This window comes from Pseudophryne corroboree, chromosome 3 (genome assembly GCF_028390025.1).
Source record: "Pseudophryne corroboree isolate aPseCor3 chromosome 3, aPseCor3.hap2, whole genome shotgun sequence".
In the NCBI taxonomy this organism is placed as follows: domain Eukaryota; kingdom Metazoa; phylum Chordata; class Amphibia; order Anura; family Myobatrachidae; genus Pseudophryne; species Pseudophryne corroboree.
This window is the reverse complement of record NC_086446.1, coordinates 269,615,526-269,642,796: the sequence shown is the minus strand read 5'-3', so window position 1 is coordinate 269,642,796 and position 27,271 is coordinate 269,615,526. Positions and strand designations below refer to the sequence as shown.

Sequence of the window (27,271 nt, the reverse complement as noted above, 5' to 3'; positions counted from 1 at the left end):
AGGTAAAAGTTGATTGCTTGCTATGGACTACTTCTATACTTGCCCACTTCTACATTCTTTAGAAGGTTTGATACACTTTCCCCTTTAAGCCTTTTCCTCGCAGTGGGTTCATTTAGCTCTTACCGCTCTGGCCACAATCTCTGAGGTAGCTGACAATCACTCTGCTGCCTCAGTAAATTGTGTCAGAAATAAATATTGATCGCTGCAATAAGCACAGATAAACAAAATATTGTTCTTGTTGCTTTTTCACAAATAGGCACTCCCTATACAGAAAAAATATATAAAACCAAACAATCAGGCGCCTCTGTTAATGGGTTAAAAAAACCCTGCTGCAGCTCCTTTCAGAAAGAGGGTCGCTGTTACATAGTTACATAGGTGGTCATTCCGAGTTGATCGCTCGCTAGCAGTTTTTAGCAGCCGTGCAAACGCTATGCTGCCGCCCACTGGGAGTGTATTTTAGCTTAGGATCGCAGAGCGGCTACAAAGTTTTTTTTGTGCAGTTTCAGAGTAGCTCTAAACCTACTCAGCGCTTGCGATCACTTCAGACTGTTCAGTTCTTGTTTTGACGTCACAAATACGCCCTGCGTTCTCCCAGCCACGCCTACATTTTTCCTGGCATGCCTGCGTTTTTCCAAACACTCCCTGAAAACGATCAGTTGCCACCCAGAAACTCCCACTTCATGCCAATCACTGTGCGGCCAGCAGTGCGACTGAAAAGCTTGGCTAGACCCTGTGTGAAACTACATAGTTCATTGTAATAGTACGTCGCGCGTGCGCATTGCGCCGCATACGCATGCGCAGAAGTGCCTTTTTTTTGCCTCATCGCTGCACAGCGAACGAATGCAGCTAGCGATCAACTCAGAATGACCACTATAGTTACATAGTCAGTGAGGTTGAAAAGAGGGCACACTGCCCATCGGGTTCAACCTGTATTCTGCATTAATCTATTCATGTTATATGTGTATGCTGAAGTAATGGCTTAGTACCAGATGAAAACCATGATTCTTACCACTCCCGATAATGTAATGACACTATGTTAATTGCTATAGCCCTGGATACATTTACCAGTTAGGAATTTGTCCAATCCGCTTTTAAATACATTTACAGAGTCTGCCATTATTACCCTCTCTGGCAGGGAGTTCCAAATCTTTATTGCCCTTACCGTGAAGAACCCTTTCCTATGTTGTGTACGGAATTTCCTCTCCTATAACCTAAGCGAGCGCCCACGCATCCTATATAGAGTTCTTTTAATAAACAAATCCGCTGCTAGCTCCTTGTAATTACCCTTTACATATTTGAAGATATTAATAATGTCTTCAAGATATTAATAATGTCTTCATTACCAAATGTTTCAAATATGGAAAAAAGGAAAAGAAAAAAACAGCGCAAAATATATATAACCACAATATTTAATCCCATAACTTGTTTAAAACAAATTTCAAATGCATAGTAAAACAGAAAAAAACAAAAAGGGCCCATAAAAAAAGTATAATAAAATAGATATAAATGGTAGGATATCCAGTAGCAAAAAAAGGACTTGATGTCAAATTTATGTCTAAAACAAGAGACCACTTTTGAACAGTCTTTCGTGACAGGAAATTAGATGAATAAATCACTTATTCCTGATTGTCCAGTCTGTATTAGAATGCGCTGAGTAATTCTGCCGGCCGGCTGGTGACTCTTTATTTATTAATTAATTTATTTTATTCAAATAGTCACCAGCCGGCCCGCAGAATTACTCAGTGCATTCTAATACAGACGGGATAATCAGGACTAAGACTGACTCCCTGCACTACTATTACGAGACAAACGGCTTTGCCTACAGCACTTTGAGTAACTCAGGCTCCCGAAGCCCGTACAGAATTCGATACTGTGTTGCCGACACACCAGGTCATCGGTTACTACTTTTATTCTTCTAAAGAGAAGAGATAATGTTTTCAATGTAACATTCCGTTGGAAGCTTAACCATAATGACTCTGGTCCTGCACGGATTCATTTGTCTAATTTCCTGTCATGAAAGGCTGTTCAAAAGTGGTCTCTTGTTTTAGACATTAATTTGACAACTAGTGCTTTTTTGCTACTGGATATCCTACCATTTATATCTATTTTATTGTAATTCTTTATGGGCCCTTTTGTTTTTTTCTGTTGTTTTATTAGGTACTCCCTATACCTACATTCCCAGTGACTTCATACTAATAGTATACTACTATCAATAGTTAAATGATTGTTAACCATGAAGACTGACCAACAGAAGAGGAAGACATGTTATATGGGCGGGGTAGGCAACCTGGCACTCCAGCTGCTATAAAACTACATAGCCCAGCATGCCCTGCCACAGTTTTGCTGTTAGAGTATGCTAAAACTGTGGCAGGACATGCTAGCATGCGAAGAGTCACACCAGCTGGGTTGACTCTTCGCATGTGGCAGTTCCCAGAAATGTTGTGACATTTACTTGCCTGCCGAGATAGGGGTCCATGGTACCAAGCATGGCTGCGAAGGTCTTCACTACTTAACTTCAACTCTTCCTCCAGCTCCTTCTTCAAGGTTTCAGTTGGAGACGGCATCTGTACACTGATGGACAACATCTTATCAGTAAAGAGTATATCCTAGCACGTTCATGAGCAGGTAACATCACATCATTGGACTGTACAATTTTGCACTTAAGTATAGCATATGGTGAACCCACTGTCTTATAAAACAAGATTTTGGTTAAGACCCTTTATTTTAGAAAGTCCCTTATTCTCTAAATTATGATATAGGCATGCCATGATGGGAATAGTAGTTCCAAAACATGTGTAGAGCATCAATTTGCTTATAAATAACATAGATATTATACAGATTTCCTGTTAGTGAATGCATAATGGGTATCCCTACACCCTGGTCTGTGAGGGGCACTTGTGGACTAACACCATGTAAATGGAAACCAAAACAATCATGTATACATAAAATATTAATTTCTCTAGCATCCATAAGGGATACTGGGGTCACGTAGTAAGATGGGTTATAGATGGGGTCCAAAGGAGCCAGTGCACTTTACATTTCTTCAGCTGGGTGTGCTGGCTCCTCCCCTCTATGCCCCCTCTTACAGCCAGTTTAGAAAAATGTGCCCTCAGGAGAGGATGCACATTCTGGAGCTCCAGAGGATTTTTCTTCAGTTTCTTTTCAAAGTTTTTCCCCCCCGGTATGCTGTTTGGGCAACAGCATACCTGCACCGTGGGAGTTAGGGGGGGGGGGGGGGCGGTCACCGGCCCCTGTAAGGTGTCAGAGCCACTTCCCCACTGCAGGGTTGTTGTACCACGGGCACAGCGCCTTAGCGCACACAATCGCAGCATGCAGCACACCCCTAACATGAGACTGAAGGTGAGAAGGGTGGTGAGTAAACACCGGGGGCCCCGCTAGAGTGGTCCCACGGTTCTTGGTGCAACGCTTTCGCAGAGGCGGCATACGGACCCTCCCAGGGGGCGTGGGGGGCCATGGACCCCTGGGTATACTGGCCAGCGGTTTGGTGCAAACAGGTAATTTTACTACGTTTGCCACCACAGAAGACATTTGCCAGTATAAAAAAGATGCATAGCTCTGGCTCTATTACAGGGGGCGGAGCTAACTCAGAGCGGGACCAGCGGCTTCCTGGCGCCTTCCTCTGCTTCCAGCAGCAGCACGGCACACAGCTCCTCCAGGGACACTCCAGATACGCAGGGAACTGGCACAGGTGTGTTAGTAAGGGGGAGAACTGGTAGTATACATAAAAATAGAGTCCTGAAAGGGACAAGGTCCGGTGTTTACACCGAACTCACAGTGTAATATACAGCCTGCAGTCTTACCAAGGTTTCTTGCCTTAGGTAGCCGATGAATACGGTCCAGTAAAAAGTCTGCAATAGTAACAGTAGGTAGCAATTTGATAAAAGATCCGTGACATATCATGTCGGAATTAGAGACAGTCTCTGGGATAACTCGGACTTTAACATTGTTCCGACGCGATCTGTTCTCCAAATCTCTTACTTTACTGCGCAGAGCCGTGACTTCCACTTGAAGGTCCTCATGAAGGGAAATAAGTTCATTATGCGATTTGACAACTTCTTCCAGCTTATTTTCTAAGTGGTCTGTATGCTGGCCTATTACGTCTACAGATTGTTGACATGTTTGTAAGGCCAATGTAAATTCCTGTGATATATCCAACTTAAACAAGGTTAGAAGTTGTTTCATAGAGCCAACCGTTAACGGTGCGTTGTTGCCCATATCAGTTTGAACAGGTGTATTCGAAGTGGAGGGCTTGAAGGGGTTGCTGAGAGCAGAGAGTGGTTTATGGTTTTTGTCCGTGGAGGGTTTGCCCTTGATCCCTTGGGAAAAAGGGGACTGTTTGAAAAAGCTCACAGGCGGGACCCCAGGTGGGTCTTTCTGATGTTTTGGCAGCATGACAATTTTTACTGGAAGGCAAAATACCGATATACTGGTCACAACAGTCTGGGATAACTTAGAGAATTACAGGTACAGTTCCGTGCTCGGAGATTACATCAAAACTCACACATAGAGAGAGTGATGGTGGTGTTAATGGGTAGTATTACAGCCAGGATATGTCGTCCACCTTCACCAGCCAGTTCTGGGGTGGCCGTGCGCTCACTGGACCAATAGATTATTTTGCTTTATAAACAGATCACACGGTTTAGAAAAGTGCATATAAATGAGCCCCTTGACCACAAGATGGGGGTTGTGTATCGGAAATCAGTGCTTGAATGGATACAAGCTAGCATACAAGCCACTGTACAGGCCTAGCACATGGAGCCTGAGCCAAGGTGTGAGCAATAAAATATAGGCACAAGGGGTCACATACATAGTAGCCTGTCTTCCAGGGCATAAGTACAGCATACATGGAAAGTGAGAATTCACCCCAGTATAATGCTCCCCCAGCAAGGAAAATGCCTAAACAGAGAGGAAGAGAGGCACTGGTCACGGTCCATCCAGTGACCAGAACCTCTCCTGGCCACCTGGCTGCTGACTTTCTCCACCCCTGACTGTCTTCCCCTGGGTCCAGGATAAGCCCTAGCAGGGCGATGATGCTGAACCCGGTGAGTGGTTAGAGAAGGAGTCGGGATCCCGCTGAAGCACGCTTCGCGGCCGCATGCTCCGGAGCTCGGGACCCGGCCGCTGAGGTAAACTGAGGCCCCGGCTGCCGCCCCCGACTAGGCCTCAACCTGCAGGGATAGACTAGACTATCCCTCGGCTCTGCAAAACTAAACTCCGCCTATGGCAAGCCCTCTGGGAGTCAGAGGAGATGCACAGATAGTCTCCGGGGTCCCAGGGACCAGGTTTAAAACAAATTTAGGATGTGGGGAAGCCAGAGCCCTTCATTGGCATGTCCTCACTCTTCAACGGCTAGCAACGCCCCCTCCGTTGCCCAAGGTTTCACAAAGAGTGGTGGGGGTGATATGTTATGTAGCAGAACCCACCTTCTACTGCAAAATTATTGGTGAATAACCAGGTTCTTCCACCAAACAGTATGCTACTGTGGTTGCACATGCGTAGTTGCACATGAGAAGAAGGCAGAAAATGATTTGTGTTTTAAATTAGAATCAAATCAGCCGGTCAGGGGGCCTGAGTGCCTCCTTGCCACAAGACACTCCTCCATATCCACCAGCGACTTCACCATATACTCAGCCAAACTCATAATCCAATAAGTGCATTAAACAGTGAGAACACTGAATGGAAAAGGAATGGGGGAACCTTACTGTATTGCCCTAGGTTCTGATGTCATCATTATTGCTTCTAATATATTCTACCATAGGTAACTTTCACTAGACAGATACAAGCTTATTGCTGATTAAAGGCCTAATTCAGCATGGATCGCTGAAGTGCTAAAATCGCTATTTGCTAATTTTAGCACTACTGTGCATGTGTGAGGACTTAAACTCATGCATTCGCAGTGTTAGTCCCAGCATGGGAAAGGGGGGTTGTCGCAGCTTTTTGTAGGCGTTGACGCACCGTGCGAGGGGCACGGTCCAGACAATGGAGGCGTGCCCAGACCGTTTGTGGGGCGGGCCACGCGGGCTGTGTGACATCACACACAGCCGCTGCAACCCGAAACATGGCGGACTGCTGTCTGCCTTCGTAACCCTAAACATGCAGGACCTGGTATGCGGGGCGGCGTTGCCCTGTGCTGGGTGTCCCCCCGCATGCTAATGAAGTGAGTTCTATTTGTGCTGAAACTACAACTCATGCTGAATTAGTTCCTAAGTGCTGTTATTTTGGTGCATTTTGTGATAGTAAATAAACCTCAGTTGTTGGGGACCAGTTTCATTAACAAATCTTCATATCTATAACTGAGCATAACAATTAGACAAACATACATAGGCAATCCCTGTGAGAACTCCATTCCTGCAAATAATTCCTGCCACTATCTGTCTGTCTCCCTAACATGCACAAAAAGACTTATTCAGCTTGTACAAGACGTGCTTTTTCACTGTCTGAAGTTTAGCAGGTGTTATGGGTGGGTGTACAACATGTTTCTCTCTGTAACAGAAGCTGGTTTGTCCACCTGCTCAGACACAGTGTACACAGTGTCTTGTCCTATACTTTTAGTTGGATGTATTTTGCTTCCTCCAGTTTTACTTTGGCATTCTCTGTATAATGAAAAGCTTTAAGTGCACAAAAGTGGCTCATTGTAATAATAAAGACAGAGACAATGTCCTCTCACTCACTGACATACATAGGCTAAATGAGGATTTTAGAAAGAAAATATGAAAGTTTGAATGGGGAAGATGGTTCTATAATGTCAATAGACTGCCATCCATCTGCATTTTCTGGGTATCTGTAAACTCACAAATTGAGTGCATGTCCCTTTTATGATGGCAGTTTCCAGAACCGTTAAGTCACCTGCAGGATGCTGAGTGTATAGTTAAGGTGGTCTTCTGTATGCCGAATGTCGGAATCCCGGCGCCGGAATCCCGACACCCGGCATACCGACAACTATTCTCCCTCGTGGGGGTCCACGACCCCCCTGGAGGGAGAATAAAATAGTGTGGCGCGCGTAGCGCGCCACCGTGCCCGCAGCGAGCCCGCAAGGGGCTCCTTTGCGCTCGCCACACTGTCTGTATGCCGGCGGTCGGGCTCCCGGCGCCGGTATGCTGGTCGCCGGGAGCCCGAGCGCCGGCATACCGTACTACACCCCAGTCAAGCACAGGACAATAATGTTATGGTGCAAAACCAGTGCCTGTGACGTGTTGGGCCACCACCCATCTCATTCCCTTCTGCTTGAAGAGCACACCATGGTGGTCATTCCGAGTTGTTCGCTCGCTGCTATTTTTAGCAGAATTGCTAATAGGCTAAAATCCAGCAGTTCTGCGCATGCGTATGCACAGCAGGGCGCAAGCGCTAAGCAATTTTACACAAAACTATGCTATTTTACTCACGGGCGAACAAAGCTTTTCAGTAGCTCTGCTGATCGTAGTGTGATTGACAGGAAGTGGGTGTTTCTGGGCAGAAACTGGCCGTTTTCAGGGAGTATGCTAAAAATATATGTTATGGTAAGAACTTACCGTTGATAACGTGATTTCTCTTATGTCCACAGGTATCCACAGGATAACATTGGGATATTGTCGAGCGACAGCGAAAATAGCACCAACACGGTCACAAGCTTTCTGGCCTCCCAGGATGCATTGGGGCCTCCACTATATAGTCCCGCCCACTGACTCAGTCAGATCAGTTCTTTCCACAGCGATTTTAGGCAGGAACATTAGGTAGAGACCTGTACAGGCGATAAGAACACACATGCACACCCTTCCATACAAGACGGAAGAGGTTTAGTGATGGTCTAGATCCTCAAATCAGATGCGTCAGGGTGGGATCCCTGTGGACATAAGAGAAATCACGTTATCAACGGTAAGTTCTTACCATAACGTATATTTCTCTGGCTGGGTCCACAGGATTATCCACAGGATAACATTGGGATTCCCAAAGCCATTTTAGTGGTGGGGACGCTCCTGATTGCACAGGAGGACCTTTCGCCCGAAGTCTGCGTCATGAGAGGCAAAAGTATCCAAGGCATAATGTCTGATAAATGTGTTTATGGAAGACCATGTGGCTGCCTTACAAATCTGTTCTGCTGAAGCACCCTGTTGTGCAGCCCATGAAGGACCTACCTTACGTGTAGAGTGAGCAGAGACATTAGCTGGAGTAGGGAGATCTGCATGAGAATAAGCTTCTGATATTACCATTCGGAGCCATCTCGCCAGCGTCTGTTTACTAGCAGGCCATCCTCTTCTATGGAATCCGTAGAGGATGAAGAGAGAATCTGTTTTCCTGATGGCACTAGTACGATCTATGTAGATTCTTAAAGCACGGACCACGTCCAGCGACGCTTCTCCCGCAGATAGTCCCGATACCTGAAAAGCTGGGACTACAATCTCTTCATTCAGGTGAAACTTTGAAACCACCTTTGGAAGATAGCTAGATCTCGTTCTAAGAACTGCTCTGTCTGGAAAAAACTTAGGAAAGGAGACTTACATGATAATGCTCCTAAATCTGACACTCTTCTGGCTGACGCCATTGCCAGTAAAAAAAGAACTTTAACCGTTAACCACTTAAGATCTGCTCTCTCAAGTGGCTCAAACAAAGGACCCTGGAGAAATTTAAGAACGAAATTCAAATCCCAGGGAGCTGCAGGAAGAACAAATGGAGGTTGAATATGTACTACTCCTTGGAAAAACGTACGTACATCCTGTAAATCAGCAATCTTCTGCTGAAACCATACAGTCAACGCCGAGACTTGCACCCTCAAGGAAGCAACTTTCAACCCTTTATCCAATCCTGCCTGAATGAAATCCAAAATCCTAGCTACTTTAAAAGATCTCGGATTGTAATTTTTTCCAGTACACCAGTGAATATAGGCTTGCCATATTCTATGATACACACGGGCTGAAGAAGGCTTTCTTGCTCTAAGCATGGTTTGGATTACTTGTTTCGAAAATCCTTTAGCCTCTAAGATAGAGGTTTCAACAGCCACGCCGTCAAAGATAGGCGATCCAGATGACTGTGATAACAAGGACCCTGCATTAACAGATCTGGACGTTGAAGGAGCAGTATCGGTGCTTCCACGGACATTCTCAACAGATCTGTGTACCAATGCCTTCTTGGCCAAGCTGGAGCTATTAGAATAATTGCTCCTTTTGCCTGTTTTATCTTTCTCACAACTCTGGGTAACAGAGATATTGGAGGGAACAGATATGCCAGCGGAAACCTCCATTCTACTGACAGTGCGTCTACCAGGAACGCTCCTGGGTCCCTTGTTCTTGATCCGTACCTCGGAACCTTGTTGTTTAGACGAGACACCATAAAGTCTATCTCCGGTAGACCCCATCTGTTCACCAGTGTCTGAAACACTTCTGGGTGTAGTGCCCATTCGGTTTCCTGAATGGTGTGCCGACTGAGAAAATTTGCTTCCCAATTTAGTACACCCGGGACAAATACTGCTGACAATGCCGGGAGATGGAGTTCTGCCCATTTTAAAATGGGAGTTACTTCCTCCATCAGACTCTTGCTTAGAGATGTGCACTTGAAATTTTTCGGGTTTTGTGTTTTGGTTTTGGGTTCGGTTCCACGGCCTTGTTTTGGGTTCGACCGCATTTTGGCAAAACCTCACCGAATTTTTTTTGTCGGATTCGGGTGTGTTTTGGATTCGGGTGTTTTTTTCAAAAAACCCTAAAAAACAGCTTAAATCATAGAATTTGGGGGTCATTTTGATCCCAAAGTATTATTAACCTCAAAAACCATAATTTCCACTCATTTTCAGTCTATTCTGAATACCTCACACCTCACAATATTATTTTTAGTCCTAAAATTTGCACCGAGGTAGCTGTGTGAGTAAGATAAGCGACCCTAGTGGCCGACACAAACACCGGGCCCATCTAGGAGTGGCACTGCAGTGTCACGCAGGATGGCCCTTCCAAAAAACACTCCCCAAACAGCACATGACGCAAAGAAAAAAAGAGGCGCAATGAGGTAGCTGTGTGAGTAAGATAAGCGACCCTAGTGGCCGACACAAACACCGGGCCCATCTAGGAGTGGCACTGCAGTGTCACGCAGGATGGCCCTTCCAAAAAACACTCCCCAAACAGCACATGACGCAAAGAAAAAAAGAGGCGCAATGAGGTAGCTGTGTGAGTAAGATAAGCGACCCTAGTGGCCGACACAAACACCGGGCCCATCTAGGAGTGGCACTGCAGTGTCACGCAGGATGGCCCTTCCAAAAAACACTCCCCAAACAGCACATGACGCAAAGAAAAATTAAAGAAAAAAGAGGTGCAAGATGGAATTGTCTTTGGGCCCTCCCACCCACCCTTATGTTGTATAAACAGGACATGCACACTTTAACCAACCCATCATTTCAGTGACAGGGTCTGCCACACGACTGTGACTGAAATGACGGGTTGGTTTGGACCCCCACCGAAAAAGAAGCAATTAATCTCTCCTTGCACAAACTGGCTCTACAGAGGCAAGATGTCCACCTCATCATCATCCTCCGATATATCACCGTGTACATCCCCCTCCTCACAGATTATCAATTCGTCCCCACTGGAATCCACCATCTCAGCTCCCTGTGTACTTTGTGGAGGCAATTGCTGCTGGTCAATGTCTCCACGGAGGAATTGATTATAATTCATTTTAATGAACATCATCTTCTCCACATTTTCTGGAAGTAACCTCGTACGCCGATTGCCGACAAGGTGAGCGGCGGCACTAAACACTCTTTCGGAGTACACACTTGTGGGAGGGCAACTTAGGTAGAATAAAGCCAGTTTGTGCAAGGGCCTCCAAATTGCCTCTTTTTCCTGCCAGTATAAGTACGGACTGTGTGACGTGCCTACTTGGATGCGGTCACTCATATAATCCTCCACCATTCTTTCAATGGGGAGAGAATCATATGCAGTGACAGTAGACGACATGTCCGTAATCGTTGACAGGTCCTTCAGTCCGGACCAGATGTCAGCATCAGCAGTCGCTCCAGACTGCCCTGCATCACCGCCAGCGGGTGGGCTCGGAATTCTGAGCCTTTTCCTCGCACCCCCAGTTGCGGGAGAATGTGAAGGAGGAGATGTTGACAGGTCGCGTTCCGCTTGACTTGACAATTTTCTCACCAGCAGGTCTTTGAACCCCAGCAGACTTGTGTCTGCCGGAAAGAGAGATCCAAGGTAGGTTTTAAATCTAGGATCGAGCACGGTGGCCAAAATGTAGTGCTCTGATTTCAACAGATTGACCACCCGTGAATCCTTGTTAAGCGAATTAAGGGCTCCATCCACAAGTCCCACATGCCTAGCGGAATCGCTCCGTGTTAGCTCCTCCTTCAATGTCTCCAGCTTCTTCTGCAAAAGCCTGATGAGGGGAATGACCTGACTCAGGCTGGCAGTGTCTGAACTGACTTCACGTGTGGCAAGTTCAAAGGGCAGCAGAACCTTGCACAACGTTGAAATCATTCTCCACTGCGCTTGAGACAGGTGCATTCCACCTCCTATATCGTGCTGAATTGTATAGGCTTGAATGGCCTTTTGCTGCTCCTCCAACCTCTGAAGCATATATAGGGTTGAATTCCACCTCGTTACCACTTCTTGCTTCAGATGATGGCAGGGCAGGTTCAGGCGTTTTTGGTGTTGCTCCAGTCTTCTGTACGTGGTGCCTGTACGCCGAAAGTGTCCCGCAATTCTTCTGGCCACCGACAGCATCTCTTGCACGCCCCTGTCGTTTTTAACAAAATTCTGCACCACCAAATTCAAGGTATGTGCAAAACATGGGACATGCTGGAATTTGCCCAGATTTAATGCACACACAATATTGCTGGCGTTGTCCGATGCCACAAATCCACAGGAGAGTCCAATTGGGGTAAGCCATTCCGCGATGATCTTCCTCAGTTGCCGTAAGAGGTTTTCAGCTGTGTGCGTATTCTGGAAACCGGTGATACAAAGCGTAGCCTGCCTAGGAAAGAGTTGGCGTTTGCGAGATGCTGCTACTGGTGCCGCCGCTGCTGTTCTTGCGGCGGGAGTCCATACATCTACCCAGTGGGCTGTCACAGTCATATAGTCCTGACCCTGCCCTGCTCCACTTGTCCACATGTCCGTGGTTAAGTGGACATTGGGTACAGCTGCATTTTTTAGGACACTGGTGACTCTTTTTCTGAGGTCTGTGTACATTTTCGGTATCGCCTGCCTAGAGAAATGGAACCTAGATGGTATTTGGTACCGGGGACACAGTACCTCCAACAAGTCTCTAGTTGGCTCTGCAGTAATGATGGATACCGGAACCACGTTTCTCACCACCCGGGATGCCAAGGCCTCAGTTATCCGCTTTGCAGCAGGATGACTGCTGTGATATTTCATCTTCCTCGCAAAGGACTGTTGGACAGTCAATTGCTTGGTGGAAGTAGTAAAAGTGGTCTTACGATTTCCCCTCTGGGATGACCATCGACTCCCAGCAGCAACAACAGCAGCGCCAGCAGCAGTAGGCGTTACACGCAAGGATGCATCGGAGGAATCCCAGGCAGGAGAGGAATCGTCAGAATTGCCAGTGACATGGCCTGCAGGACTATTGGCATTCCTGGGGAAGGAGGAAATTGACACTGAGGGAGTTGGTGGGGTGGTTTGCGTGAGCTTGGTTACAAGAGGAAGGGATTTACTGGTCAGTGGACTGCTTCCGCTGTCGCCCAAAGTTTTTGAACTTGTCACTGACTTATTATGAATGCGCCGCAGGTGACGTATAAGGGAGGATGTTCCGAGGTGGTTAACGTCCTTACCCCTACTTATTACAGCTTGACAAAGGCAACACACGGCTTGACAAATGTTGTCCGCATTTCTGTTGAAATACTTCCACACCGAAGAGCTGATTTTTTTGGTATTTTCACCAGGCATGTCAACGGCCCTATTCCTCCCACGGACAACAGGTGTCTCCCCGGGTGCCTGACTTAAACAAACCACCTCACCATCAGAATCCTCCTTGTCAATTTCCTCCCCAGCGCCAGCAACACCCATATCCTCCTCATCCTGGTGTACTTCAACACTGACATCTTCAATCTGACTATCAGGAACTGGACTGCGGGTGCTCCTTCCAGCACTTGCAGGGGGCGTGCAAATGGTGGAAGGCGCATGCTCTTCACGTCCAGTGTTGGGAAGGTCAGGCATCGCAACCGACACAATTGGACTCTCCTTGTGGATTTGGGATTTCGAAGAACGCACAGTTCTTTGCCAGCTTGAGTCTTTTCATTTTTCTAGCGAGAGGCTGAGTGCTTCCATCCTCATGTGAAGCTGAACCACTAGCCATGAACATAGGCCAGGGCCTCAGCCGTTCCTTGCCACTCCGTGTGGTAAATGGCATATTGGCAAGTTTACGCTTCTCCTCCGACAATTTTATTTTAGATTTTGGAGTCCTTTTTTTACTGATATTTGGTGTTTTGGATTTTACATGCTCTGTACTATGACATTGGGCATCGGCCTTGGCAGACGACGTTGCTGGCATTTCATCGTCTCGGCCATGACTAGTGGCAGCAGCTTCAGCACGAGGTGGAAGTGGATCTTGATCTTTCCCTAATTTTGGAACCTCAACATTTTTGTTCTCCATATTTTAATAGGCACAACTAAAAGGCACCTCAGGTAAACAATGGAGATGGATGGATACTAGTATACTTATGGATGGACGAGCGACTGCCGACACAGAGGTAGCTACAGCCGTGGACTACCGTACTGTGTCTGCTGCTAATATAGACTGGATGATAATGAGATGAAATCAATATATATTATATCACACTAGTACTGCAGCCGGACAGGTAGATATATTTATTATGTAATGACTGATGACGGACCTGCTGGACACTGTCAGCTCAGCAGCACCGCAGACTGCTACAGTAAGCTACTATAGTAGTATGTATAAAGAAGAAAGAAAAAAAAAAAAAAACCACGGGTAGGTGGTATACAATTATGGATGGACGAGCGACTGCCGACACAGAGGTAGCTACAGCCGTGGACTACCGTACTGTGTCTGCTGCTAATATAGACTGGATGATAATGAGATGAAATCAATATATATTATATCACACTAGTACTGCAGCCGGACAGGTAGATATATTTATTATGTAATGACTGATGACGGACCTGCTGGACACAGTCAGATCAGCAGCACCGCAGACTGCTACAGTAAGCTACTATAGTAGTATGTATAAAGAAGAAAAAAAAAAAAAACCACGGGTAGGTGGTATACAATTATGGATGGATGAGCGACTGCCGACACAGAGGTAGCTACAGCCGTGGACTACCGTACTGTGTCTGCTGCTAATATAGACTGGATGATAATGAGATGAAATCAATCAATATATATATATATATATATATATATATATATATATATATATCACTAGTACTGCAGCCGGACAGGTATATATATTTATTATGTAATGACTGATGACGGACCTGCTGGACACTGTCAGCTCAGCAGCACCGCAGACTGCTACAGTAAGCTACTATAGTAGTATGTATAAAGAAGAAAGAGAAAAAAAAAAACACGGGTAGGTGGTATACAATATTATATATATATATATTATATACAATTATATATAATATATATATATATATATATATATATATATATATATATATATATATATATATATATTAAACTGGTGGTGACTGGTGGTCAGGTCACTGGTCACACTATCAGCAACTTGCAAGTAGTACTCCTAAGCAGACAATCACAATATATATTATACTGGTGGTCAGTGTGGTCACAATGGCAGTGTGGCACTCTGGCAGCAAAAGTGTGCACTGTACGTTATATGTACTCCTGAGTCCTGCTCTCAGACTCTAACTGCTCCCCACTGTCAGTGTCTCCCCCACAAGTCAGATAATATACAGTCACACTATCTATCACTTCAGCAAGTAACTAGTACTCCTCCTAATGCTCCCCAAAATTACTACTGTGTCTCTCTCTACTGTCTCACTCTCTTCTCTATAAACGGAGAGGACGCCAGCCACGTCCTCTCCCTATGAATCTCAATGCACGTGTGAAAATGGCGGCGACGCGCGGCTCCTTATATAGAATCCGAGTCTCGCAATAGAATCCGAGCCTCGCGAGAATCCGACAGCGGGATGATGACGTTCGGGCGCGCTCGGGTTAACCGAGCAAGGCGGGAAGATCCGAGTCGCTCGGCCCCGTGTAAAAAAAAACTGAAGTTCGGGCGGGTTCGGATTCCGAGGAACCGAACCCGCTCATCTCTACTCTTGCTGCGAGTTCCTCCTTGATGATTGAGGTATGCTACTGCCGTCGCATTGTCTGAGCGGATCTGGACTGGTCTTCCTTGTAGATTGTCCTTTGCCTGAACTAGAGCCAAGTAAACGGCCCTTATCTCCAACAGATTTATCGGCAGGCGACTTTCCCTTGCGGTCCACTTTCCCTGGAACCATAGGCTTCCGAGTACCGCCCCCCAGCCCTGCAGGCTGGCATCTGTTGTCAGGACTTGCCACTCTTTTATCCAAAAGGGTCTCCCCTTGTTTAAATGGTCTGTCTGTAGCCACCATGCTAGAGACCTCTTTACCTTTACTGGAATCGTTATCATCTGTTTCTTTATCGTCTGATGATTTCCGTTCCATTTGGTCAGAATAAGGTGCTGCAATGGTCTGGAGTGGAATTGCGCATATTCCACCATGTCGAAGGTTAATACCATCAGACCCAACAGTCGCATTGCTGCATGGACTGACATTGTCTGGGCTTGCAACGCATCCTGAGCCATGACCTGCACCTTGACTATCTTTTTCTCTGGTAAGAGAACTTTCTGTAGGTCTGAATCCAATATGGCCCCAAATGAACCATCCGCTGTGACGGATTCAGGGACGACTTCTCCCAATTTATGAGCCACCCGTGTCTCTGTAAACAAACTATCGTCTGTTGAAGATGGCTCAACAGTAAATCTTGAGACTGTGCTAAGATTTACAGGTCGTCGAGGTATGGGAATATTCTTATCCCCTGCTTGCGCAGACAAGCTGCCATAACCACCATGATCTTGGTAAACACCCTGGGTGCTGTAGCTAGCCCGAAAGGCAGAGCTTGGAACTGGAAATGTTCCTGGAGGATGGCAAACCTTAGGTAACACTGATGTGACAGTGCTATAGGCACATGTAGGTAAGCATCCCGTACATCCAGAGATACCATATAATCTCCCGGTTCCATAGCCAACATTATGGAGCGTAACGTCTCCATGTGGAACTTCGGGATCCATATGTATTTGTTCAACATTTTCAGATTTAGAATTGGTCGATATGACCCATTTGGTTTCTGGATTAGAAATAGATTGGAGTAATACCCCTGTCCCTTTTGTGATGGAGGTACTGGGACAATCACACCTGACTGCAGTAATTTTTGGACTGCTTCTTGCAGGGCATTGGCCTTCGACTCTATACGAGACGGGCTGGTGCAAAAAAATCTTTGAGGAGGCTGCCTCCTGAATGGGAACCCATACCGCTGAGATACTACCTTCTGCACCCAGGCATCTACTGTTGACTGTTGCCATATGTGTGCAAATTGATGGAGTCGGCCCCCAACCATGGAATCCTCCTGGCGGAGGCCTGTCTCTTCAGGCTGAGGGTTTCTGTTTAGGTTTGGAAGCTGGCTTTTTGCTAGCCCACTGCTTCCTACCCCTGGATTTAAACTGTGGTTGTTTAGGCTCCTCTTTTGCTTTCGCTTTGCTTTGCTTTGCCAACGAAAAGAGCAAAATTTTAAACCCTTGGACTTAGGGTTATAGGTCGCCAGAAATCTGACCTTTTTCGATTCAGCCTCTGATTCTAGGATATCCGATAAAGGTTTTCCAAATAATATATTACCCACAAAAGGCAATGCTTCCAATTCTTTCTTGGATTCCGCATCTGCCTTCCAGGTACGTAGCCAAATTGCTCGACGAGCGACTACTGTCAAGGCTGAAGCTTTAGAAGCAACTGTACCTACATCAATTGCTGCTTCTTCCATATACTGGGCAGATTGTCTTAAACGGCAAAAATGATCCTCTTGCTCCCTAGTAGGAGAAGGGATGCTATTCTCTAGTTCCTCTATCCATTCGCCCATTGCCTTTGCTACCCAGGCCGAAGCCATAGCAAGTCTTACCACTGCTCCTACTAGAGAAAAAATATTTTTCAAAAGGCTATCTACCCTTCTGTCTGTGACATCATTTAGTGAGGTAGATGACAGTGGTAAAGCAGATTTATGCACGAGTCGCAGAACATGTGCATCTACTTTTGGAGGAACTTCTCTTTTCGAACAATCCACAGCTGGAAATGGATAATAAGAATCCCATCTCTTAGGAATCTTATACTTTTTACTGGGCGCTGCCCAAGACTCATCCATCATTTCTGTCAGCTCATTGGACGCTGGGAATTCAGCTTTCACTGATTTTGTTCGTTTAAATACAGGTGCTTTAGATTTTGACCCTGTCTTGGCTGGCTCTTCCAACGAGAGAACAGCTTTCACAGCATTAATAAGTTCAGCTACATCATCTGAACTAAAACTCTGCGACTGATCATCATACGGAGTCGAATCTATTGTCTCATTGTCCGATGTATCATCTTGTGTAGTCTGCCACATAGACGTATCTGTCTTAGTCTTAACTGTCTCTTGGTTGCTTGTAGAGGCTACTGGAACCAAGCCGTAGGAAGGGAGCTGCATGTATGGGTTCATAGTGTAACCTAACCCCTGAGGTGGTGCTACTGTAGTTAACTTGTCTGCTATAGAAGATAGAGTCTTTGCGAACATATTTAATGGTGGCTCTGTTGGTGGCTGAACCAACTCCTGTCTTTTACTTCGCTGAAAAGCGAAACAGTTTGCACACAAACCCTCATAAGTGACCAATTGATTCATATCAATTACCCCTGACTTACAAGATAAGCATGTTAGGGCTATAGGAGTGCTTGATAAATTCTCCTCATCACTTTTGTCGCTCACAGACCTGTTATTGACTACACAATTTTGTGACTGAAAAACACCCTATGTGTCAGTATATAGAGGTGAGATCAATCTGACCACAGTGCACCTGATTTGAGGGTCAGAACAGGACTGACATTACACAGAAAAGTCAGCACACATACTAGCAGTCAGTCACATGTTAAAGCATTAGACATTGCCATATGAGAATACAGCCTCCATAACAACTTATACATAAGTAGGAAAATTGTACTTCTGTTTTAACTGGCTCTTTTTTTCAACATAACATGCAGAAAACACAGTAATATACAGGTCTCATATGCAATAGGTACTAAAAATTAACAATGCATACTAAAAAGTATAAGGAATTTTTAGTACTGTATACCCTGCCTCCGGAGAGTGGGATACAGGGAGACTCACTACACTTCCATATCCAAGCAAATACGCTCGTAAGACGCTGAGTGGATTCAGACGCTACTGCTGTACACTGCAGCTCTTGGTAACTGATAACGGACGCAGACGCTCACCAACGGACACGGACGCTGAGCAACTTCCACGTGTATGCAGACGCTAAGGCCTGCGACTCGTTCTGGCGGGTTTTACCTCCAGTGTACACAACCGCAGCGTCTAAGCTGCAACCGAGTACCCTCGTGGTAGCGTCTGAGCCGGAAGTGAGGTCATTCAGTTCATGAAACGAGAGACACGCGGGAACTGGCCATGAACTCGGAGGAGGGACGGCCAGGAGAGCGTCTGAATCCCCCCGTTGACTTAAACTCCCAGGATCGCGGCCTCTACCTAGTCCTGGCGCCTATGATCCCCTGAGCGTAGCGCTGTCACACTCGAGATGTTCGGTGCATCAACACACTGTTTGTAGTCTCCACCAAATCAGTGTAGCTGTGTCCTGACCCCTCTAGTAAGAGGAAGTCCATAGACTCACCGTCTCCCCATGCTCCGGCCACAGCCTGGTTACGTCTGCTGGACCTGCTAGAACATCCGACACAGACGCCCGTCGAGACAGCACTGATACCTGAAGGTAAGCGTTGTTGCAACCTGGTGGGGAGTTGTTGGAGCGACTCTTTCTAATATGCGTTTAAGACACTGTTAAGAGAAGTCGCTCAAAAAAAAATATATAGTAAGTCTATAAAAAATAAAATAATAAAAGCTTTATGCTGCTTTATTCACAGCAGCCCTGTGACCATGCGGCTTCCTGCCGCACCAAGCAAAAAACTGATCTGACTGAGTCAGTGGGCGGGACTATATAGTGGAGGCCCCAATGCATCCTGGGAGGCCAGAAAGCTCGTGACCGTGTTGGTGCCATTTTCGCCTTCGCTCGACAATATCCCAATGTTATCCTGTGGACCCAGCCAGAGAAAACGCAGGCGTGCCAGGTAAAAACGCAGGAGTGGCTGGAGTAACGGAGGAGTGGCTGGCCGGGCGCTGGGCATGTTTGTGACGTCAAACCAGGAACTAAACGGACTGAGGTGATCGCAATCTAGGAGTAGGTCTGGAGCTACTCAGAAACTGCAAGGAAATTGCTTTCGTTAGCAATTCTGCTAATAATAGCAGAATTGCTAATCTTTCGTTAGCAATTGCTAATCTTTCTTTAGCAATTCTGCTATGCTAAGATACACTCCCAGAGGGCGGCGGCTTTGTGTGTGCATTTCTGCTAAAAGTAGCTAGCGAGCGAACAACTCGGAATGAGGGCCCATGGCAGGTGTACATGGCTATGCAATGCACCAGTGAATGGTGCATAGCTCCCAACCTTCCAGCTGGATTAGGACAGATGGACAGAGCACTAAAAGCAGTACTGTCCATCCTAAATCAGGACAGTTGGGAGACATGCAGTCTATAACATGCAGTCAGTTGTTTGGCCTATGTAAAATGTCAAGCAGTTCAAGTTCTGTGAAGTCATTGAGGCAATAAAGGCCGGATATAGTATGGCTGCAAATACTGCTTGCACCACCCATTTCCCTTACCTTCTATGAAACCTCACACCTCAGATGATTCTTGCCCTTGTAAATACGCTGTAAGGATCAGTCCCTATGTTCCTCGTTGTAACATTAGAAAGTCCGGCAAGATGTGTCACTTGTTAAGGCAATGGGTGCAGCTCTCAGCTCCTGTTCGTTACAACACATTCCAATGTAATTCTCTTAATCATTAACAGTCAGATTCATAGAGAGGAAGTCACACCCCACTGACATCACACGTGCACCAGCAGTACACACACATGCAGAATAAGGCAAGTCCAGGCACACGGCAAGGAATGTCCGAAGGGAGACACATTCCTTGAAAATACACTTGTCACACATGCCATGACACGTCTTCCCAACACATGGAGCAGAAAGCTCCCCTCCAAGAATCGTCACTCAATTGTATATATACTTACTTTTTTTTAGGGTCTTTTTAGGGAAATAGGTATATAAAGGCATGAAGTTCAGGACCAAATTGAGATTTGTGGGGGACTCAGGGCAAGTAAATTGTGGATGTCCTTGAGACTCAAACTTAGGAGATAGGGGAAATTCAATTACAGGGGAATGCTTTCGCCCGGCTGAATCGGCATGGCAGCAGCCACTCTACGCAGCCCTATCTTACACAAAACTCTTCACTACCCTGAGGGTAGCAAGCACTTTTGAGCAAATCTGGGATTCGGCCAGACTGGCAAAGGGTGTGGCAAAGGGTGTAAGATGTGATGCAACGCCAATTCGCACCTTTCGTTTGCAATTGAATTCAAGTGGTGATAACCCCTTTTTCCAGCTTTCCCCCCCCCCCAAAAAAAAAAAAAAAAAAAAAAAAGGAAAAGGGGTTATCACTGCTTCTATTCTATGCATGTATCGAAAGGCATACACTTTCTCTCAATACTGCCGATGCAATAGCCACTATGGCAACAATGCTTGCTGTCAACTTATGCAGCAACAAAACGCTCAGCTGATCATCGCTCCTCCAAAAAACACATCATAATGGCTTATCACAACGGTGTAATGCTATCCTACTTTGCTGCCATCAACTCCAGACATTCCATTTTAAGTCACTTTGCAAGATGCGCATACACAGCCTTATCGCGTTGCGCATGTGCAATGAGACTGCACGCAGATAACTACATCCACTGATGCAATATAGAAGAGCACAGATCGCCGAAGCAGTGAGTTAACCACAATACATCTCCAGCAACTTGTAAATTAGTACATCTTTTCCAGGGTCTATTTAGCAATAATCACGAGGCCCATGTGCAGGCTCTGTCTGGGCTTCCCTCCTCTCTAGCTGGCAGTGCTGTATTTCTGGGCACTAAGGTCCCTAGGGTCCCTGGCGCTGTCCCAGAGTGTACAGTGCATGCACAGATCCGTGGAAAAAATGGTGCAGTGGCCATTTTCCCAGTGATTTTCCTACTGCACATGCTTGATACACTGTAAAAATGGCGCTGCATCATTTTCCCAGTGATTTCTGCAGCTGCTGTGCCGCAGGACTCCGGAGGGTAAGTATTAAAAATAATGGGTGCCGGGTGTGTGGTGTGGGCCCCCCTGGACCCCCGCACACACTGCACTCATTATAAATATGCCAGTAAGCTGTTCCCAGCACTTGTCTGCCTTCAGGAGGAGGAACAGGCAGTGCATGCTGAGTTTCTGGGGACAGCCCAGAATGCTGGGCATGCACCTGAAGTGATGTAAATGGAGAAGGAGGGGGGGGGGGGCTTCTCATGTGGCCACACCCCCTTTTGGTCGCACTGGATTTTGCTGTTAGCCACTTTAGGGGTCACTGACCCCAGTTCCGCCACTGGTTTTAAGTTACGATTTAGGATGTGTCTTAGCTCAAAGATAAACAAGCTGTGGATAAATCTACCCCTTAATATATGAACTTAACTACAACTATGTCCGTGTTCAAAGGTGATGGTCACCAGGGGAATGTTTTCATTAATTATTATTCAGATACTTATAACACATTTTATGCACAGAGCAGGCTGATATTTTTCCAGTGCTGCTCAGTGACAGGCAATGATTAGCGAGATAAAGCAGGAGGCTGGCAGTGGGGCACTGCCCACTGAGCAAGTATCTGAGTGTGTGGGATGTCTTTGACTTAAACTAGGGAATTTATAGATTTGTGGTGTATGAAGTTTTACACAAATGTACACACATTTATTACATAGATACATGCCCAGCTCACATATTTGGCAAATGCTTCCATGCAGGTACATTTCAGGGCTGTCATTTCATGTACCAGATTCATACATTAATGTCTTTTACACTACTAGCATTGCCTCTATAAAAGTGCTGTACAACATGAGCGGGCATTCAGATGGGATGCAGTTAATATCCGGAAGGATGGGATCCCGGCGGTCGATATACCAGTGTGGAATCCAGAAGGACGCCATAAGCCTGGCATCTAAATTCAGACGGAGGTCGTGGTCCCAGCGTCAAAATACAGACAGCCGGAATCCCGATTGTTCTTCCAGCGGGACACGCTCGTGCCCTGCCGCAGGGGGTGGGAGGTTAGGTTTAGGCATTAGAAGGGGGGTTAGGATGCATGGACGGGAAGGGTATGGCTAGGTACCGGGGAGGGAGGGTTAGGTTTAGGCACTTAGAAGGTGAGGTTAGGTTTAGGCACCACCACGGAGGGTTATATTTAGGCACCCACAAGGGAGGGTTAGGGAAGTGAGCAGGGGAAGGTTAGGTAGCCTGGAAGGGAAGGTTAGGGTTAGGCACCACCAGGAAGAGTTAGGTTTAGGCACCCACAAGGGAGGGTTAGGGAAGTGGGCAGGGGAAGGTTAGGGTTAGGCACCCACAAGGGAGGGTTAGCGAAGTGGGCAGGGGAAGGTTAGGGTTAGGCACCACCAGGAAGAGTTAGGTTTAGGCACCCACAAGGGAGGGTTAGGTAGCATGGAAGGGAAGGTTAGGGTTAGGCACCCACAAGGGAGGGTTAGGGTAGGGGGCAGGGGAAGGTTAGGGTTAGGCACCACCAGGAAGAGTTAGGTTTAGGCACCCACAAGGGAGGGTTAGGTACCATGGAAGGGAAGGTTAGGGTTAGGCACCCACAAGGGAGGGTTAGCGAAGTGGGCAGGGGAAGGTTAGGGTTAGGCACCACCAGGAAGAGTTAGGTTTAGGCACCCACAAGGGAGGGTTAGGTAGCATGGAAGGGAAGGTTAGGGTTAGGCACCCACAAGGGAGGGTTAGGGTAGGGGACAGGGGAAGGTTAGGGTTAGGCACCACCAGGAAGAGTTAGGTTTAGGCACCCACAAGGGAGGGTTAGGTACCATGGAAGGGAAGGTTAGGGTTAGGCACCCACAAGGGAGGGTTAGGGTAGGGGGCAGGGGTAGGTTAGGGTACTTTCCAGGGGGCTGCCGGGATTCTGATGGTCGGGAAGCTGCTCTCGGTATTTTGACCGCCGGCATGCCGTCCATTGGTATCAGTGACGTGCGGTGGGGTGAGGCAGGTGAGGCCACTAAAGCTAGCGATAAGTACCAATACACTGATAAAAGTGAATGTTACGTTTCATTTGATTCTTAGAATCAACTAGGTTTTATAGCATGTATTTTTGCAGACTATTCCCTATTTATGTTTTTGGAAACTTCCATTAACTTTGTTCTACATAACTAAGGGGCCTATTTATCGAGTGTTTTTTTTCTTTCATAAAATGATATAGAAACTGTTATTTCTGCATAATTTTATGATTAGTTGCTATGTACTAACAGCCTAATGCAGGAGATTTCACAGAAATCGACTGCAGAATGCTGATAAGCGCTGCAGATCGCAATCCTTATTAACAATGGGGACTATGAACTGACTTCTACTGTAAAGTACCAAATTCTGAAAAGCAAAGCTTGTTGGTGTTTGGCCATGTTAGTTTATAGCATCTTCAAGTGGCATAAACTGCTTTAAACCTATGGAGGCGTACTTGGGGAAGAGAGATCTTCCGATCCCTTTCTGAGATACTCTTCAAACTTGCCGGAGAAGTAGCTTACAGGGACATCGATTGTTGCTATCGCTGTCCCTGTGAGTTAACTTTAGTACATTGCGGGATATTTTCATACAGAATGAAAATATCCTTCGAAATATGGATTGTTAATATCGCAGCAGTGCCACAATTTTTAATACAAATTCCCCTAAGTTATTTTAATAACTACTGTATGCTACATGTTGCAGTATGATTTTCTGTTTTGCTATTTAGTTTGACCCTTTCTGGGCTCATTAGGCGATATCAAGTGCCCTTTATATTTCATTTTGTGTCCCGATACATGATACATTCTTAGTTGCCCTACCTGAGATTATACTGTACATTACACTCTGCAGACATGCTTCAGTCACATGACTCCCAAAGTGCCTACTCTGTAATTGTTCCTGCCAGAGGCTTTGAAATATTTCATGTTGCTTCAGGTCACACAAACATGACATAAATAAATTAAAAGACTGCTTTACATTACTACATTATTATTATTGATTTATAAAGTGCTAACACAGCAGCACTGTAAAGCGCAAGTCGTTCATACATTACATTAAAAACCAGGTTAAACAAAGGCGAAATCAGCAGCGAGTTACATCTAGAAATTACAAGAAAATACTATATGCAACCACTGACACAAATGAAGGTTACTGCAGTCATTCTGGACTTGCGTTGGTAAGCTGGCTCCTGGGATTGTCCAGCCCCGAGTTACATAACTGTAACATTTGCACTACTCTATATTTCATGCTGGTTGGAAAGTAAATACAGAACGACATAGTTGAAGAAATAAATGGTCCGTGTTAGAGTAAGTCAGAGATCTGTGATTAGCCCTTATTACTGTATGTACAGCTGTTGTGTAACTACAAGTCCCAGCATACACTATCAGCTTAAGGAACTAGGATAATATTAATAATTTGCAGTAATAGTAAAGATTATCTGTGACAGTGCTTATAGCATCAATAGAAAATCGTCTGTTAATGCCATTTACCATTAAAATATCACCAGGACAGCTGACCAATGCCCACTTCCCCTGCGATACTGGCACCCTGTTTTTACGGATGCACACTGCACTGAAAGCTCTGACTTGGCTTTCAGTTGCAGTTTCACAAACAAATTGACATAAAAATTATAGAAATATGGAAAAAAATGCAATTATTGTAGTATGTTCTTCATAGCAAAACCCCAAGGTATTGGGGGTTATTCCGACCCGATCGCACGCTGCACTTCTTCTCAGCGGTGCGGTCGGGTCAGAACTGCGCATGCGCGTCGTTGCCCGGTGACGGCTGTTGCCGGGCAACGACGCTGGGAACGAGAAAAGCGGTCGCAGCAGCAACCGCAAGAAGATTGACAGGAGGAAGGCGTGTCGGGGCGTCAACTGACCGTTTTCCGGGAGTGGTCCAGCGAACGCAGGCGTGTCCAGGCGTTTTGAGGGTGGATGTCTGACGTCAAATCCAGAACCTGCATCGCTGGATCCATCGCAAATGGTAAGTAGGTCTAGGGCTGGTCTTGTTTTACGTGAAACTTTTTTAGCATAGCAGGGCTGCACAAGCGTTCGCAGCCCTGCTATGCTAAATACACTCCCCCATAGGCGGCGTCAGGTTGATCGCACGAGCAGCAAAAAGTTGCTACGTGCGATCAACTCGGAATAACCCCCATTGTTTCAATAAAACATCTAAACAAAGGGTATTTTTATTAAGAGGTCTCTACTATCACCAAACTGAGATGGCGATAGCGGTAGGTGGACTCCGACTGTCCATGGTATATAGGCCATTGATAATCTATTGCTGGAGGTAGCCCGTGATACCCAGCAGACAGTTGGGATTCTTAAATTTAGATATTTCTTCACTGTGATTAATAAATAACCTCCAATGTGGAAAAACAAGTTTCAGAAAATCAGGCTAGACTGTATAGACCAGGCTTGGGAAACTATTGCTCTAAAGCTACTGTGGAACTACAAGCCACAGCATGCCATGTCAGACTGTTAATACTGGCAAGTCATGCTGGCACTTGTAGTTCACACAACAGCTGAAGAACCAAACGCTGAGTACGTCACATATATCATATACATTGAATCCTTGTGCAGTCTTTATCCACCATATTCAACCCCCAGGCACACCTTGCTGCAGCCTGACCCCTCATATGCTGTAACTCTCCACCCCATGCCTGATTTCTGGCTTGTTATACTCTGCTTCTCTACACAAACTTTAGGCTTTTTCCTACCTTGTCGCTGGTGCTGCCTGACAGCAGAGGTGAGCAGCCGGGGTCCCAATATCTTCCAATATGTTAGATTCTCTGCTTGATAACTGTGTAATACACAGCTGGACAGTTCCTCCCTTTCCTGAATGCCTTCCCTGCTCTGTCACTAGGAATGCAGTAGGCAGGGCCATGCTTACACACACACTGACTGCCCCACAGCTGCTTACAACAGGTAGATAGACCTTCCTGTCTCACCTAGCATTATTGCCAACCGAGCTCAAGCAGTACTTCTAGGGTTATATGATCTATGGAACACAGATAAGCCCGCTTATTCCATCAGTTAATGTACTGTATCTCCTAACAGAAAGCTTTTCCTGCATGAAGCATTCTGTAGGCATCAGGTTGTCTCAGTGTTTCTCAAAATCTGGACTGTAGTAGCCACAAGGTTTATATGTGATATTATCCTTTATTTATATGGTGCTGCAAGGGATCTGCAGCGCCCATTACAGAGTCCATAAACAATGAGTAAAACAAGAAAACAGCACATCAGTTCAAAACTATATAGGACAAGTACGGAAAACCAGGGGTTCTGTGCCATCGGAGTATGGAGTATTAAGTAATGTAATACCCCTTTCCGACAGAGAAAACAAGCTGGTAATTTTCCGGTAGTGGAAGAGTCGACCCGGGATTTTTTTCTGTCTGAAAGGGTCAACCTGGGTCTGAATTCCCGTGACTTCGACCTAGGTTTTTACCTGGGTTTTTCCTAAATCTTACACGGGTTGCTGGCTGTTAGAAATGGGTCACGGTTAATAGCGCTTATTAACTGAGCTGGCGGAGCCCTAGCTGATTGGCTGAGCGTCAGGGTCTCTCTGCTTGGCTGACCGGGCGTGGCACTGGTATCTGAGGTAACAGTTGTGCTGCAGAGGAGACGGAGAGAGACAGCATGGCGCACTGGAAGGAGGAGGAGATCAGGGAGCTGCTTGCTATTAGAGGGGAGGAGGAGAGCTGGAAGCAGATCACTGGGACAGAAAAGGACGCCACAGTGTATACCAACATTGCCAAGGGCTGACACGGGTTCTGTCTGAAAGGGGTAGACCCGGGAATAATCCGGGTTAAATGTGCTGTGTGAAAGGGTGTTAGGTACTGTAACCCAGGTTTTCCCGGTTTTACAAATTCAGGAAAAACCCAGGATTTTGAGATTTTTCGTGCTGAAAGT

The 27,271-nt window shown here is 46.1% G+C and overlaps 1 protein-coding gene across 1 annotated transcript in view; it reads right to left on the bottom strand.

Annotated features, from left to right (window-relative positions):
- The window catches only part of LOC135055245 (breast cancer anti-estrogen resistance protein 3 homolog), a 39,566-nt gene extending 13,249 nt beyond the window's left edge, over positions 1–26,317 (bottom strand). The window contains exons 1-2 of the mRNA XM_063959060.1: positions 26,080–26,317; positions 2,457–2,571 (exon numbers count right to left, since the gene is read on the bottom strand). Coding sequence (XP_063815130.1) covers positions 2,457–2,571; positions 26,080–26,246 — 282 coding nt within the window. The 5' untranslated portion in view covers positions 26,247–26,317. The remainder of the gene's footprint in view (positions 1–2,456; positions 2,572–26,079) is intronic.
- Between the last annotated feature and the right edge of the window lie 954 nt (positions 26,318–27,271).